This window comes from Teleopsis dalmanni, chromosome 2 (genome assembly GCF_002237135.1).
Source record: "Teleopsis dalmanni isolate 2A chromosome 2, ASM223713v2, whole genome shotgun sequence".
NCBI lineage: Eukaryota > Metazoa > Arthropoda > Insecta > Diptera > Diopsidae > Teleopsis > Teleopsis dalmanni.
This window is the reverse complement of record NC_051847.1, coordinates 68171632-68190483: the sequence shown is the minus strand read 5'-3', so window position 1 is coordinate 68190483 and position 18852 is coordinate 68171632. Positions and strand designations below refer to the sequence as shown.

General features: G+C 27.1%; 1 protein-coding gene across 1 annotated transcript; it reads right to left on the bottom strand.

The window, feature by feature from the left end:
• Nucleotides 1–3273: 3273 nt before the first annotated feature.
• On the bottom strand, nt 3274–15428 carry LOC119674774. Its single transcript, XM_038085930.1, has 5 exons — nt 15315–15428; nt 10712–10846; nt 5298–5511; nt 4738–4849; nt 3274–3458 (listed from the first exon to the last, which is right to left on the bottom strand). Exons 1-5 carry the CDS (start codon nt 15426–15428, stop codon nt 3440–3442), a joined length of 594 nt encoding a protein of 197 aa, XP_037941858.1. The 3' UTR covers nt 3274–3439.
• Between the last annotated feature and the right edge of the window lie 3424 nt (nt 15429–18852).

The following is an 18852-nucleotide window of genomic DNA, read 5'->3' as shown; positions in this document are numbered from 1 at the left end:
TAAACATATTATCCATAGAAATATTAAAGTATGATCAAAATATTTGTCCTGCATAATTTTGGTGCTGTTACTTGGCGTTTTTGTCATTTTTGCTTTTCTTGGTATTATTAGTTATTGCCTTGGTTATTTTACTAAAAGTAAGTGAATAATTAATATAAGGAGCGTGTGAAAATGCATAGAAGAGGTTTACTGCGGAAATGATATGATTTCAATTTTAATTTACATAGGGCGATACTCCCATTGTCAGAACATAAATCTTCACTTGTTACTTTTTGCTTGGATAAAATTTGATAAATTGAATCAAAATTTATTTATATAAAAGGTGATTATTCTTTTCTATTAATAATCTTTTTCTGAAACAAATTTTTGAAATTTAAGTAAAGATATAAAAACTATAAATCTCTTTGGTAACATTACCTATTGATCTCACTACAAATGCCTTTCTTAGAATAATCACTTAGAAGTTTTTCTTTAAAATAAACCGCGATTATGTTATTGTAGCTGGAATTAATTCCTATAAACTCCTTAAATTGCTTTTTTTTTCTTACTAAGTTCCCATATATTTGTTACTAAATAAGCAAAATTAATGTCGCCTTCTTTTTTTGTTCTATGAATTGGTCTCACAACACGGTTTAGATTAATTACAGTTTTTATTATATTTTTTTTTTTTTGTAATATCAACTGTTTTACATTGTACTGCCTGTTGATAATGACAGTTTAATTATTTAATTTATTTATTATTTTCTCCGTGAAACTGTTTTATGAGACTATAAATTATAAATTACTATTTATTTAACTTTATATATATTTTTTAGTTGCGGTTTGATTTTCAATAATTAATTTTCATTATTTTGACAAACAATAATCATAAACAGATGCGATTACAAACATTAAAATGCAATATATATAAATATATTGCCACATAATTCATATTAGAAAAAGTGAAAAGCAGGTGATACCATTTTTATGCCTAAATATATACATATATTTAAGTTTTCAATTAATCAATTAATTGTAACTAACACCCCATTAAAAACTTGGACTACACTTGAAAGAAGACTTAAGGGTTCAAGGTTGTATTTCATAAAGAAAGCATACATTAACTTCCTTTCTTATTAATTTCAGATTAAATATTTATATATGTGAAAAATTTAAATGACTTCTAAATCTACTTTCCCAATATCTTTAAAGCTGATAATGGTACAGTCTTTATAAACTTCATGGGAGTTTATGGTTCAATGATAAAAAAATACTTAGGTCCATATATAAGGTATGTAAACAGAAAAAATTTCTGAATAGATTCAATTTATTGCCTCAGGAATACTTTATTTACTCTATATTCGCTAGATTTAAGGTTTTCAGTGCATTCAGTGACAGTACTCTAAACCTTTGATTTGATTTGGTTTATTTAGCTTTGGTCAATGATTCTATTGAAAAATAATTTGTTGTAGAAAGTCGGATAAAGGAGTTCTTTATAGTGTTTGTTTCTTTTTTTCTTGTCTTTTGTTTATTCCATAAAAATTATAAAAAAATTATTTAACAATGAATAGAATTTAATATAAATACATATATAAAGTTAATATAGAAGATTTGAGTGCTTCAGTCCAAAACCATGTCAGTTCAGAAGCAATTCATAGTCTTAAAATACTGGTACATATATGTGATATCAGATATATGTCTTTGTAAGAATTGGTTAGGTGATTACTAAAATGGCATGGTAAATAAAATATTCCATGAGATTAGTGATTTAATCATTTGGTGAGAACAATAGTATAATACATTTTCACAAAAAGTAAGGGCACTAAAGTAATAATCTCTCACTCGTACACTTTATGAAGGCAACTAAAAACGTATTATGTAGGTCCTTCGCCTTTTTCATGACACTTGCCTTATTAATGAGATGATTTATGTAGGATTCATGGTAAGAATTTATAGTCAAACAATTATTTGAAGTACCATATTCTGAAATTTTAAATGTTTGTAATAATTGCTTTAAAATTTTTAATTAATTTTTTTAAAATGGAAAGAATTTATTTTATTCAGGCGTAGACTGGTAGTTCGGGTTCCTGGGAACGTTGTTGGATTTGGTTATTTTTTCAACTTTTAATAAAATTAAAAACGAGTATATAAAGAAAATATTTAAGGGTTTTAATACTTTTTAATATTTAATATTTTTAATAACATTTCTGTTATTATTATATCTGTTTCTGTTTTATGAATCATGACGTTAATCCAAAAATGTATTTAATAACATCATCGTTTAATACATATGGCGACATACAATTTTAATGAAGTTCTATCTATTTTTATTTAAACCGACTGTTTTTAGAATATATTAGAAAATTGGAAAGCATTAATGTCTTAAAGGTAAAGAAATCAGTTATTAAAACAATTGTGTCAGTATTGCTACTAAGTGCTTTTTCTGCAACTATAGGATATTAAACTCACCTGAAATTTATAACAAATGATACCTATACCCAAAAGTAAAAGAAATTAATAAAATAATTACTTAAAAAAATAGAGCACTTATAGAAAATAAGACTCTACTTCAGTGACTTGCACAATATCCGAAACTCTACCATACAAGTTTATACTAGCAAAAGTGTTAAGTGAATAATATTTTTAAATAAATTTCAATAATGGAAACCTTATCTTTGTTTACAATCAATATTGGTCTAAATACATAAAATCATGAAATGAAATAATAATAATTGAATACAGATATTGAAAGAAGATATCTCTAAGATATCCCCAAACATGAGTTAAAATTTCTTTATGATTTTCACTGTTATTATATGTAATTTAATAAATATTTAATTTAAATATTTTCATATACACTAAAGTTTGTTTTTTGTGTTATTTTATCTCATATAAGCACAACTTAGATATTATATTTTTTTCAATAATTAATTTATTTCATATATATTTATATTAATATGAATATAATAAACTTTTAATTTAATATATTTAACTATGCTAATTGGATTAGTTTTACAATTCGTTATTAAGTAATCTAAAAAATATTAAATTACCTGAAATATACACACATAAATTGAGTTACTTAAACAATTTATTAAATATTAAATACTATAAATTAAATGTAAAATTGTAACCAAATCTATACAAGTTTAATTATAATTAAATATTATTTTCATACAAATTTTTTTTTTACTAAAATTTTACAAAAAAAGAAATAAAATTTTTTGTACATGAAAAAGTCCTTCTAACTTAGCTCGTTCGAGAGGAATAAGTTTTATTTTATTTAATTTTTTTTATATTTAGTATTATAAATGGCATTTCATTAATTTTACAATTAATACTTAATTCTAGTTACTATAACTAAACTTACTTCTGCTTTTATTTATCTTTCTTTGAATTAAACTAAATCTTAAAAATCTTAAATAGGATTTTGGTTTTGTATTCTTAAAGTTTGAAAGTCTTAAGTTAAGAAAATGCGACTGAAATAAAGAAAAAGAGAAAAAATATTAATTATTAGAAAACTAATTAATATATATATAATATTATAAAATAGTACATATAACATTAATATACAATTATATATATAATATGTAGTAATAATATATAAAATATTATTAAAAGTTCATGGGTCATAAATACTTTGTTTATTAATTATTATATAAGGTATAGAAAATTTGTGTGACGGATTTATAATTAATATAAATAATAATTATTAAATTAATTAAAATTATTTAACATTTCTTATTTTATTATCTTTTATGTTTATTTTATCCTATATTATTTTATTATTTTATTTTATATTATTTTATTTTAGTAAGTTATAATTATACCTACTTATAATATCAGGTACAACGATGATTTAATCAATATATATCTAAAACGAATCCTTAGTCAAACAAATGAAATTAAAAGCCGCATAAAAAAGGGAAGAATTGGGAGTTATGGGGTTACAATCAACCCTAAAATCATCTTTTTGAATATCTCAAAAGCTGTTAATACAAACAGCTTAAATTACTATAGATGCTAATAGTAGAATATTACTATTAGTAATTTTTGATTAATTAAGTATACTTTTATTTAGTATCAAATACTACAATACTACTTTTAGAAAATTTTATATCATTTTTCCGGACAACATTATTTTTCTCAAGATTATTATTTTGACAAAAGGTCTTTGATATTCTTGATATACAATAAATATTGAACATGGACTACCAGATATGCATTATTTTTTCTTCTAATGTATACATATAAGTATTTCATGTATACCCTTATAGGAGGGTATTTCATGGATCATAAGGATTCAAGACTGGGGAAGATAGGATCCATACTGTCTTTTATTAAAGAAATCGGACTTGGAGAAATACTCTAACCCGACAAAGGGGCACAATAGATCTTTCAGGTCGCAGTGCACGATCCCTTACTCAATAATAATACATATAGTTTCCAAAAGTAAAGTATTTTCATAAAAGCACTTTCACATTACTTACATATTTTTATATAATTTATATTCATATTATTTATTTTTATATATTATAACCTAATTTTAAAAATAAAAAATAATAAAAAATTTATATAAATAAGTAGTTCATGTATATATAAGAGTTCAAAATAACAACTTTCGTGAACTGCACATGTGTACAATAATATATATTAAAAGTTCATAATACGAGTATATTTATAAAATATTCAATAATATATACGAAATACACTATGTAGTAAAAATATAAATATAATTTAATATCTTAATTACCGTACCTTATAGCCAAAGTATTCACTAGTACACATGGGGCCAAAAGTTGCATGAATATTGCCGCTATGCGATCAGCTGAAGATGTTTTGCGGCGTGATATCGCTGCCATGTTATCGCCTATTAAAAAAAAATATAATAATTATGAAAAGATGTAGGTATATTTAAAAGTATATAAATGTGATATTATTTATTAGCTTTTCTTATTTGACTTATTATAAACTCTAAATAATTTTTTTTTTTAATACTAGTATAAATTATCATTTCGAAACGTTGTCGATTTAATATCACAGCTCCTATTATATAGGTTATAGATAGATTATAGCTTTCTACTTTGTTCCTCTGGATTTAGTATAAAAGTATTATTATCAAAATTGAATGGAACGATTTTAAAAGAACTATAAAAATGACTTCATAAAAAAGTTAAAAAATGTTTATCGCAACAAAATAAAAGTACATTATTAATTAATTTAAATTTAATAAATCTCAATACAATATTGAATCAATGGTCTATATATGAATGAGGTCTAATACATAAATATACCTATTTTCAAAAAGTGGCATTTACCTTTTGATACAAAAACATAAATACTCGCTGGTTCTGTATTACTAGCAGAGCATGTGTAGTTTCCAGAGTCAGTTATTTGTGGTTCACGAATTATCAGACGGCTTTGCGTACGTGGTCCAGGTGTAGTCTCTATGGATATATCGCGTCTCGAATCGTAATAATTGATTAATCGATCATTTTTTTGCCAATATACGTATTGTGGTGGAGTTGGACTCTGAAAAAATAAGGTTTTATTAAGTTTGTTGATAAAATACATATAATACATAAAGTATTAATTTTGATTTTAATGTAAGTTATAGCAATACTCGACACAACTGAATGATCAGTCAAAAATTCAATTGATTAAAAATAAAAAAAATTTTGTTGCTACAATTTATTACTGTTCGAAACATCACTATATGTTAATACTTCATTAAATAACAAAAAAACTTTTTAAAAGTTAGTAGAGCTCGAATAGAAATGAAAAGACAACAACAAAAACTTTAGTTATGTTATTGAAATTTGACTGAACAATTTTTATATATTGATTATTGTGTGAAATATTGGCATATATGTGTTACATCAAATGGAGCCTCTATGCTCCGCTTAAATAACAAAAACGGATTTTTTTGGAAAATTATATTTTCAATATGCTACAACATGATCCTCGTTTAACCCGACACACCGTGTCCAACGATCTTTCAACATTTAAATACTTTTTAAATAATACAATTTATCAAGTCAATATCTTTCCATGCAGCCATTTTTTCAAGCTTGGAAACAGATAATATTCAGTAGGTGCTAAATCTGTAGAATAAGGTGGGTGAGGAAGCAATTTGTACGGGGATTCATTTAATTTTGTCATGGTTTTCATTGACGGGTGTGTTAATCCAGACAAAAACATTTTTTGTGTTTGACAAATGTGATCGTTTTTTCCTGATTTCCTTATTCAATCGATCTAATAATCGATTAATGCAATAATAGTCTCATGTTATTGTTTTTCCTTTTTTCAAATAGTCTATAAAAATTATTCCACTTGAATTCCAAAATATGGAAGCCAAACATTTGTCTGCCGATTGTTGAGTCCGTGGTCGCTTGGGAATACTACCTTCTGGCTCTACCCATTCTCTGGCTTCTTATTTTTCTTCAGGTGAAAAGTAATGGTTTCATGTTTCATCAATTGTTAGTACTCGATGTTTACAGTCAACTAATTTATGCATAAACATTTCCAAATAATGTTTTGAATTACGAAGTCGTTGTCAATTTTTGATCGATTATAGGCAGACATGGCACCCATCATGCCGAAAGCTTTTTCATACCCAAATATTCATATAAAATATTCGAAATATTCGATAATTTTTGAATCATCCAGCAGAATATCCTGGATTTTTTTCACCTCTTGTGACCTCTTTTGGGCACCCGGACGCTCTTCATCAAAGAGCGATCATTTGTACGAGCACGTTTAAATTCAGCTTTCCAATATTTTATTGCTGTTAACAATGGTGCAAGGTTTCCGTAAACAGCATCCATTTTCAATTTGATTGCAACATCATTAATTCTTTTCAAATGGAAGAATTTTATTACCATAAAGTTTTCTTATTATGAAAAGTCACAAAGGTGCATTATATCATTTATTTGTAGAAAGTCAACTAAATATCTGATAAAGTCGAAACTTTTATAGCTGCCGTTTAAAACTTTTTTTATATACAAAATATGAATGGTTTTGGTTTAGCCTTGCCACCTGTTGTGAAGTATTACCAGATTTCACCTCATTTTACTTCATACTTCCATTTAGTATGTTTTTGAAGAAATGCTATTTTTCTAACGTATTGCAAATTATGTTTATAGTACCCTAAAAGTTCTCTAAATTATAGAATGTTCCAAAAACCCCGATGAATTTTTTATTTCTTATATTCCCTCACAATCTTCCACTCTGCTCCATAAATAATTTGTATTATGGAATATGTGAATTAATTTGCGATGCTTGAAAACTTTTAATAATTTTTTTTTTTAAAGAGCATTAATTATGAGTAATATGGTATTTTATATTTTTAATTTATTAATTAACACACTGCGCCATGAATAATTATTAACAGTTAAAATAAAATAAATGGAAGCTCTGATTTACTGATTTACTGTGTTAAACTTGGAGCGCATCTGGCGGTTCAAAATTACTTAAGGCAACTCAAAAAGTTTAAGCAAATAAAAACCACGACCTTTGGAAGAAAATTAATTTCTGTATATTTTAACATCAATTAAATTAATAAATTTGTATATATATGTTAACATATAAGTGAGTATATTTATAATTTAAAAAAAAATATGAATTTTTTATGTGCACACATGAGTTGAAAAATTAAATTCTCGTCTAAGGCAATTTATTTGAATGAAAATGCAGTTCGCTCAAATGATTTGATGTGCTGGAAATGTTTTAATGCATTCGCTTCCATTAAAAATAGTTTAAAAACTGAATAATTCAAAATAAATAGTTTTTGCTGAGTTTTTGCAGTTTTATATTTTATATTTAAATTTAATGAAAGTTAAGTTTAAAAATTTATTGTTTTGAAACTTTTGAAAATTATAAACTATTCAGCAAGCTCTGAGGATTCAAGGTTTTCATATAAACTCTGCCAAAAGAAATACTGAGGATATTTTAGAAGTTAAGTAATTCAATGAAACTGTTTAAACTTGCAAATAAAATTAATTTAAATGCAAAAAAAAATATATTTTCAAACAAACAAAAACTAAGTGACTTGGAGTTAAGTGGAATCGCAGTGTATAAGAAGGACTTCAAAGACGTGCATTATTAGAAATAAATGGAAAATAGAAAAAAAAACAAAAACAAAAGAATAAAATCAACAAAACTCAAAACTGTGAAAAACCACGAAATTTTCTTTTAGATTTTTTTTTTTTATTACTTACTCGTATTTCGAAGAATTTTAGTAAAATATGTTGAGGAGCAATGGTGGAGAAGAAAATCAGTACAAATGCAAATGTGTTGCAATTTTCATTTTTATAGAAAATCAGATTCAGAAAAGTATAAAAGCACATAAAAGCAATTTCAAGCAGTGAAAAATAAAACAACGTTGCCAGCTGCAACTGAAAAAGGCTTCGTATTTCATGAACATAAACATAAACTGAGTTGTGAGCTGTGAGCTGAGAGCTGAGAGCTGTGAGTTCCGAGTTCCACAAGGATGAAGTGTGTTGAGATACAAACGGAACATATTTTGCCAAACAGGCATTAAAAATATATATATATATATATATAAATATAGTGAAAGGAAAGAAAAAATAGGAATTATAATGGAAAAATTGGTAAAAGATGGAGCAGAGCAGAGCTGTATAAACTGCAGCACATTTACGCCTTCAGTTTTGATTTACTATGAAATAACTTAAATTGTTTACGAAGGAAACAATTTTTCAGCAAATATGAAAAATTGTCCAATATTTTCTGGTACATTTATTTCAAGTTATTTCTCACAGTCTGCATTAAGTAAAATATGTTTCAAATTTTTTATTAGCTAACTGATGTATTGCTAAAGGAACTACTCAGGTGCTACTTAAAAGAAAATAACTAAAATATTTCGTTATTCAAACTTTAACTTCGATATAGAGTTTTTCTGCTGAGTTACAAATGTTATTGCATATAGAATATAAAAAAAAATCCAAAAGACGCGAATTTCAATCAAAACTGCGTATAGCATTTCAAATAACTGTTACCCCTGGAGACTATTGAAATGTGAAAATAAAATATAAAATATTGCATAGGATACGTAGGTCTTCAGTAACTTCCCATTGAATAGGGCCAACATATAACAACACACAAATCTTGGGAACCTAGTAAAGGAGGTCGTGTGAATACTGCAACGATTACTGTAGATTTGTCTAGACACTACACCAGAAGCTTAAACTCAAAAACTGTGAATTTCTTTCAATATCTATTGCAGCGGTTATAGAAACCTTCACTGTGAAAGGTGTTGAAACCTCCATTGCAGAAGTTGTAGAAATCTTCATCGTAAAAGTTGTATAATTGTATAAACGTCGGGAAAACGAAAGAACCAAGCAGACTTTGTAAGGTTGCCAAGTTTTTGTTTCCAGAAGAAACAAGCTTTCGAGAGGGTACTTTTTTGACAGTCTGTTGTACTGTTCATTGCTAGGAACAAGAAGTCTATTCAAATATCTGAATTCATATAATACTCTTATATAAAAAGTTTATTATTTAGATAAAAGTAATAAAAGCATATATACATCGTAATGAAACAATATTTTACAAGTATGTCTAGCTCCTTGCTTACGCCGATGACATTGACATTATTGGACGTAGCAAACGTGATGTTACAGTTGCTTTTACTGCTATCGGAAAGGAATCCACAAGCATGAGATTAACGATTAATGAAGGTAATACAAAGCAGATGTTGGCTACTGGTAGGAATGTGTATGGCTTGGATGCCGAGGTAATAGTTGCCGTCTATTCTTTCGAATCTGTCAAATATTTCATCTACCTTGACACCGCCATGACAAGCAACAACGATGTCAGTCTGTAGATTAGACGAAAAAACACCATTGCTAATAGATGCTATTATGGGCTCAGTAGGCAATTGTAGGAATGCATTGTGCTCGATAAATAAAAGTTACGCTTTATAGGTCGCTCCTTCTTTCTATGCTTCTGTATGGCGCAGAAGCATAGACGTTATCACAGAAAGGTGTTGCAGCACTAGGAGTGTTCAAGAGAATTGTTCTTCGTAAGATCTTTGGTCTTACATGCGAATAAACCACGTGCAAATTAATATAATTCAGCAATCCGGCTTCGCTGGATTGGCCATATCGTGAAATTGAATCAAGATGCTCCAGCGGAAAAAGTATTTGAAGTAGTAGTTGAAGGAAGAAAGTGTAGAGGTAGACTGTGTCTCCAGTGCAGAGATCAAGTTGAGGGAGCACTAACTGAACTTTATGTATGAGACTGGAGAAGGCGCGCTTGTAGCAGATGCGCCTGGAGAGACATGCTTTGTCAGGCCGAAACCCGGTAACGGGTTGTTGTGGCCAAACAAGTAAGTACGTAATTTAGGTATAAGTATTTTTATTCAATATTATTTTATTATTTTATTTAATTCCTGTAAATAGTGCTCGGTAGTTTCTCTTAACTTCCTGCATTACACTTTAAATCGATTACATGCATTGATTTATTATCTTTTTATTATATTAATATCATATTAACATAATAATATTGATGGTATTATTACAATATTTAATAATTGTATCTTTTTTAATTGGTCAATTATTTATTACATTAAATGAACAAACTTTAAATTATTTGTGGTATCCACAGTAAAAACCATAAATAATGTTTGCAATTACACATTCCCACAATGAAGTTCATATAGCACAATTGCACTACTAATTAAAGTAATATATCTTTTATTAATTACTATATTTACCTTCTCGATGATGCAGACCAAATTTATTGTTGATCCCATATCAACATGTAATTCACCAGAACCTAAAATAAATGCTTCGGGCACAACCACTTGAAGATTGACAAAGTGCGAAATAATGCCAGTGGGCGTAGAAACCTGAAATAAATAAATAAAAAATTTATTCAGACGTAGCAACAGACGATATAACTTAATTACAAAAATTAATTAATAACTGTAGGAAAATCATATGATACTATTATATGGGTTGTCAACTAAAAAGAAAATAATGAAATGAAGAGCAAAAAAAAATTAATTCTTTACTTATTTTTAACTCTGTTGTTTTGTAGGCTTGTAGGTCTGAAATCAATATTTTCATAATAAAATCAATAAAATCAAAATAAATTAATCTATGAGTAATACACAATAATTTTGTTATAATATAACTTTAATAGTAATTTTATAATATTTTTTACAATTTAGTTAATGAATTTTTTGAGATAATTGTTTCCATACCGGAGACCTCCACCTATTCAGCTACAGTTACCTATTTGATACTTAACGTATTTCTTAAAAACCACTCTCGGTCCTAAATGACAGTGGAATATCAGGCGTAGTCTATAGTTGAGGTTATGGTGGCTTAACAATTATTAATTTACCTGTTGTATTGTATTTTGTATTGTTATACTTGAGTCGCCAATGTTTCGTCCACTGATAAACAATATTCATGGCTGGCTAGAGAGGTTTAGTTATTTTAATTTCATTGGAACTAATTGAAAGTAGAGTTGTATTAAATGTCACAATTTGACAATTTTCTGTTACTAGGATATCATTAGTAAACAAAAGAAAGAATATGGGGACAAGGACGCTTCATTGTAGAATACTTGCTCATTAAAGATGAAAAATGGTTTTGGACTTCAACCATAAACTCTCTTTTTGATGAAACTTTTTAAAAAAATTTTCTAGTTTGACGATCAACCCGTTATGCCAAACTTCATCAAACACTTTAGCGATATCAAGAAAGACCCTTTCAGTAGATTTCATTCGCTGAGAACTTGTTTTGTAGTTTGAGAAACTCTGGTTAGCTGGGGTTCAGTGGTAAGATTTTTTTCAAGTCCGAACTGTTCTTTGGGAATGATATCTTTAGTCATAACTATATTCATACTATTCGCTCCTTTATATAATATTAAAGGAGCATTAATACATTTAATTAATGAGTTTTATTACTGAAGGGGTCTATCGAGAGTATATAACTATAACAAATTAATTTATTTTTATAAAAAATATTATTGTAAAAACAATGAAGAAGTATGATTCTTCTTCATTGTTGGGTTAAAAAATTTATTTTTTTTTTGCGCTTCGTTATAATTCGATATAAATTATAAAACTACAGGAATATATAATAAGTATATTAATTATATACATTATATACATTTGTTTTTGTAAAATTAAAAATAATTTCAAATATTTTCTAAGACCACTGATAACAAGTATTCGGCAATACACCAAGCAGCGTTATATGGTCAGCAAAATTTCAATAAATTAACTAAATTTTTGTTCTTGTCTTTTCTTTGCTATTCGAAATTCTTTTATATATTTTTATATAAAAATAAATTTAGTTACAATTAAAAATAAAAATAAAAAAAAATATATTTAATGAATTCAATTATTCTACAGCTGGTTTATAATTTTGTTCTAATATAAACACAGCAAGTGAATTTGTTAATAAAACCTTCATAGCAAATTTACAAAATTCCATGAAAATGTGCGAACATGAAAATCAAGTATGGCTTTGGATCAGTTGGTTAAGGAGCGCTGACTCTGAGATTCAAATTTGGCAGGGCACGAGTGCGATTCCTAGTACATGAAGTTTAAAAAAATTATTTACGTATAATTAAATAGAAGACTTATTTCTCAGAGCACTGATGATGGGTATTTGACAATAATCGTTGTAGCTGTATGTTCAGCCAAAAATTTAATTAATTAAAATTATATAAAAAATATTGTTGTTGTAGTTTACTACTTCTCAACCATTTATAAATTTATTTGTGCAAATAATTGTACAATGTACATTTCTTTTGAATATGAACAATGTTAAATGTACATGTTTAGGAACTATAAATATTACAATAATACAATATATAATATTGTTTTCATATTTATTTTCAAAAATATTATTTATTTTATATAACAGAGAAACTATTGTTTTGTCAGGTGTAATTATATAAAATAATAACAAAATCTTAAAAATTGTTGGTGTTACCTTTTTCTGAGAAATATAAATAAATTGAAAACCAATATGAAACGTTGCAAACTGAAAATATATTATATGTAAAAATAAAAAAATTTTACAATTAGAAATAAATTTTAATATAAAATATTATCTGTTTGTAAAATTTTTCGAATTTTTGAAATGTAATTTTAAATAAAATTTATTTATCGAACAAAAATAATTCTAATAAAAATTTGAAGCGCATGGATTTCCATTACAAACCAAACCGATTAAGAATAAAAATCATCAAGTTAAGCAAATATATACAATAAATACGTACTATAAGTAAATTGTGGAAATACTATTCTATCAGGAAAAATATGAAACTTTGTATATAAAATTGAAATTTTGATATTTGTAAAAATTTCGGGTGCAGTCAAAAGCATTCAAAAGAATTTGAATCAATTTTTGTGAATTCATATCAAAAAATATGAATTAAAATATTCTCTTTTTTTTATATAAAAAATAAACTTTAATTAATTGTAGAAACATTTTATTTTACATTTTAGTTGAGTTTTTTATTTTATAATTTTTTTATATAAAGTTTTTTCAATTTAATATTCGTCAAATTTATATATGAAAAAAAAATTAAATAAATTGTTCACGTTATTAAATTTGATCAGTAAAAATATTTGAAGTTTAGTTTGAAATATTTTTTGTTTGTAAAATTTTTTATTTACTTTAACAAATATTTTTTGGTAACAGATATTGAATTAAATAAGTTTGTAACAACGATACTCTCATACCATAAATTACATTTTAGTTTGGACTTTTAGGTTTCCCATTTTTAATATTTTTATACAACAAGCTTTAGAGAAGTTAATATATTTAATATATAATATATTAATTTAAAAAGTAAAAAAATTTTATTAAAATGAATATTTTTCCGATTTAATTTCATTCTATTGAGTGTGAGCAACGCAAACGTTCTATCAAAAGTGGTGCCAAATCTGTTGGAAAAAATCTGTGTCAGATGTAAACAAACTGATATCCGTGTAAGGAAAATTTATTTTAATACAATATTTAGTTTTGTATGAGCTATAAATAGCTTAGTTCAACAACTGCGTCCTTGTTTCGGTTCCAAGTCATAAGAAACCAAATTTATAAACAATTTAACAAAATACATTTTGGAATTAAATTTAAAACATAGAAAAACGTGCTTTGTTTGCACTTTTCTGTAAGAGTTTTATTTTTACATTTAACCAAACCAAAACAGCAATTCCAGTGGACGAGTACCAACAAGACTACTACCAACGTAAACTACAACCATGCATATCCTGTTGTAATATACCATCGACTTGGCATGTGTCCATGTTTAATTTTATCAACAAACTCACATATCCGATGAATTTTGTTGAAATTTCTTACAAACAAAAAGTGTTTGTATATTTAAGAAGAAGACATACAGAGAGACAGACAGTCAGACAGACAAACGGACAGACAGACAGGAAAACTAATGTACAAATAAATGAACAGAGGAGCGAACAGTCCAACTAACAAAGAAATAAACTAAAAGGCTAAAAGACAGACAGATAGACAGACTTAGACTGATAGTTGTATTATAAAATGTTGGTTGTCTGTTTGAAGTTTTGGAAGAGATATGTATCACTTTTCTATCTCATTTTTTATAGTTTATTGTGTAGTTGTTTCTGCTGCAAGTGGTTAAGATTTGGAAAGAATTTGATTTGCACTTTGGCAATTGTTGATTTCCTTTCTTTTTTCCACATATGTGTATAAATACTTTTGAATTAAATTGTAATAAATAAAAGTAAATACATTATTAAGTTTAAACCAACCAAATCATACAAGTTGATGTCTTATAGGTACTTTTAATGAAGTGAATATGTTGCATTAAATATATACGTATAAACGTATAAAATAATATACTTGTATGATAAGCAAATAAATGTCTCTCAATCACAAAAGGTTATCCATTTCGTAGTGCTATTGGACGGCACTATTTCAGAGACTTTAATGCAACTTTTATTTTAAGCAATAATTTATTTCGATTTGCCATATTTTAACTTCAATAAATAATAAAAACACACAATGAAAATGATTGAGTTTTGAAGTAATTTAATGTACCAAAAGTGTTAAAGCCTAAATATCAATTGATATCTTAGAATTATAAAGCCTAGAAATACATGAATGAAAATGAATAAGAATATCGGTAGTGTTATGAAAGTGCCAAAAGAGATCCAAATTTATGTATTACATAAGGCGCAGTAGCATATCTGGAGGAAATTGGAGAATAAATCTCTTATTGATACTATAATTCACCGGCAATACGATGCTAAAACTCTGCCAAAAAACTATGTTCTAGTAAATCCCACCTTCACACAATCTAGGATATGCCATTGGATCTATGTTAGTGCGGATTAAAGCCCATTTAACATTAAGTTTTCTATCAAAATCGTTACAACGTTTAGTTAACACAACTAAAGCCGACCATGATATAATACCGATCATGATATGCGTCGAATATATACAGTGCTCGGTTTGGATAATTCTTTTTCACATATAGTTATATTTAATAATGTACTTATTTTCTGCTTAGTGAGTGTGTTACCCACAAATTACGGTCGAAAAACCATGGTGTACAAAGTAAATCTATGGTGCAGCATTTGGGTTAGAAAAATGACAGGCTTGGTCTTCGAAAATGTTGACAATGTGACACAATTCATTGATTTTAATTGCTGAGACCACATGCAAGTCAACTTTTGTAGCATGAAATTGAAGATGCGAGTTTAAAAGATATGTGATTTCATCGAGTTGATCCAACAAGCCGCACCATACGTCCTATTTTGAATTTGTTAGACTAAAAATTTTCTAAAATTTGTGAATTCACATTTCGATGATATCAATTGCCCACTAAGATTATACGATTTAACACCAGTGGACTTTTATTTAAAAATTCACTCAAAGGATCATATTTATGAGGGCAATCAAACTTTTCTTTCGCTTTGAACATAAACATTCGTCAATTTATGACCGAGCGATTGCAAGTAAAGTGGTGCAAGTCATCAAAAATTACCTGAAAAGGATTTATTTTTGAATGGTAGAAAACAACTGTATATCGGGACATTATATATATATAACAGCAAGATCCGAAAAAATACCACATTGACCAATACTTCAATTAAATACTTAAAAAAATTAAAAACACAACACTTGATAATCGATGTTATTCCCTTCAAAGTACTCTCAACAGATTGAAGCGTACTAATGCCATTACTTGATCCAATCCGCAAAATATTTTTGTAATTGGACTATTATATACCCATCAGAGTTGCTAAAACGCATTCTCAGTATGTTAGTGGATACTTGAGTCGTTCCAACTGGAAGATAGTACAGACGAATTTGTAGACGAATTTGGTCGCTGTTGAATGATATTTGTGCATTTTTGGTTAAAAACTTACGAGGAAGTATAATTTTTTTTTTATTTATTTATTGGTACAATTCGTACAGCATTTACAAAAAATTATAAAGTTTTAGTTAAAATCGAAATTGACAATCACATATTTGTTGCATGTCAGGAATAAGTATGATAAGTTGTAAAAGAGAGCTACTGTCTTTTATCTTTCAAATCATCGTATGGAAGGATATGTACTCTACACAGCGTAGCTGTTACTATAGCAAGAAAATATAGAGGTATACCTAATGAAAAATGTGTCAACATCTGTGTGAAAGCGTCTCTTGGTACGTCTTGGTACTTTTTGATTAAAATAAAAACTTGATCGATATCTTAATCAGTGATATGGTTTGGTTATTTACGTTTATTTGCATTTATTTATGGACACAAGAAATAGTTGACCCTGTATAACAGAGGACATATTTTTTTTAAACTTTAACTCTTATCTACATAATTAACTTGCAATATATCTCTTTAATCTAGTGTTTACATATAAAATAAATTTTCATTTAAAATGCATTTAATTAAATTTGAAAACTAGCTTGTCCTCTAATTTTCCAACGACTACTGAAAACTCAAATCGACTTCTTCCTAAGAAAACAGATTGTAAATGTTTTATCTTTTACTTATTTGAAGCAATGTTCTTTGACTGTAAAAGTATGTTAAAATTTTCCTACTGGTCAGCCACATAATCTCCTAAATTTGTCAATGTCTACTTTATCTAAAGCACTTCATCTTCCCTATTTCATTTAACTGCTTGTATTTTAGTTGAAAAATCCTTTTTTATGTCCTTTACATGCAACAAGATTCCTTCGCTCCTGCAACTCAAGAGCCACACAATATGATTTGTGCATTTGACAAGTGTTGTAAAAGTTACTGCACCTAACGCCTTCTACATGGTTACTTACATATGGGGTTGTGTACATATCCTGATATTACACTATTTTTCATGAAGTAAAGACTAATTTGTAAGAAGATTTCCTTAAAAATTGCTGATATATAATAATAGTAGGACACTTTTTGTAATTTATGGTTTAAAGAACGTTTGAAATTTATTTTGGTGTTAAACCATTGGCTTGTTTATTTAAAAAGTTTTTTTTTAACTAATTAATTATATTTAATTATTTAAATTTAAAGACCTTACTTCTTCTAATTATTCAGTTTATGTACTTTTTTATCATTTCATTTATATCTTTCAAATCGGTACGTAAGTTCTTTGCTTTTATTCTGAGTTTGTATACTTTAGCGTTGTGGCACGATTATATGTTTTTTTGTTTATTCCTTGATGATAAAAAATACACAGATGTGTGTTTAACTATCGCTCCTATTGGAGAATAGATCGGTACCAGTTGCTGATATATATCGAATAAAGAAATATTTACATTTTATAAGGTGCTTTATAGCAAACCCATTGTCTACTTTATATTGGAACATAAGATGAGAAATAAGTTAACATAATATATATATTAAATGAAAGACAAAATATTGCTCCATCTGATTAGCACTTGACCCAGCCGAAGAGCAAAAAGGTATAGGAGCAACGGTTCAATAATTTTAAACACATCAACGACTCATCCGTTTACTCGAGTTAAATGCACCCGCAGATCAATGTTGTAATATATGGAAATGTTATTTATAACTTTGCCTGTATACAGGCTAAGAAAGTGAGTACTCCCCTTGGCATGTCATTTTGCGTCTTCAGTTTTTCATGTTCAAGTATTATACATAAAAATATCTTATCTTGCAAAATCCGCACAGAGAGATTTCTGGAATAGTAATGCTTCTTTGGTGTCTTATAGCCTCGTTTATAAAAAGCGATTATAAATTGTTAATTGAATTGATAATTGATGATTAAATGATTTAAATAATTAAATTGGATTTAATACTTAAATCCAACATCTTGGAGTGCAATTAGAATCATACTGTGAGTTATACTAACAAGGACTCATTGAAAGTCAATTAATCCATGCTCTTAGCACCTTTCGTAAAATTGTTTCAGAAGAAATATCTATTCTGATATTGATTTAGTGGACCTGAACCCACATTTTAAGTGTTTAATTTTAATTGTTTTGTAATTGTATTAGCACCAATCATATATATATCATTTCATTTCTGATGTATCTCATTCGTGTGGTGTGTTGGGTTTCTATTGCATATTGGGGTATGATAGCATAACTTCAGTTTCTTGGTATAGGGTTCACCTATCCGAAATTTTTTAGTTCAATTAACTATACTATTCAAATAGTAATAAAATTATTAAATATTACTATAACGGTTTAAAATGTTTAACAAATCCATCAATTGCAATATTATCCTCACATTTAAGTAATGTTATACCAATGGGAACATGAAGTAGAGATTTGAGTGGTATATATCTCTTATCTTTCTATCTTTAAGATTCATTAGTATTCATTATTATTAGTAATATCAAGTAATGTTATACCAATCGGAAGGTCAACTGGAAATTAACATGGTCTATAT

Bases quoted from the DNA above. Each gene is read 5' to 3' on its own strand.
- LOC119674774 (XM_038085930.1), bottom strand. From the start codon at position 15,428: ATGATCGGTATTATATCATGGTCGGCTTTAGTTGTGTTAACTAAACGT. The intron at 10,847-15,314 runs GCATATCCTAGA...TATTTATTTCAG, and splicing joins GCACTAACATAGATCCAATG to GTTTCTACGCCCACTGGCAT. The intron at 4,850-5,297 runs GTAAATGCCACT...TTTTTTTAATAG, and splicing joins TTATGTTTTTGTATCAAAAG to GCGATAACATGGCAGCGATA.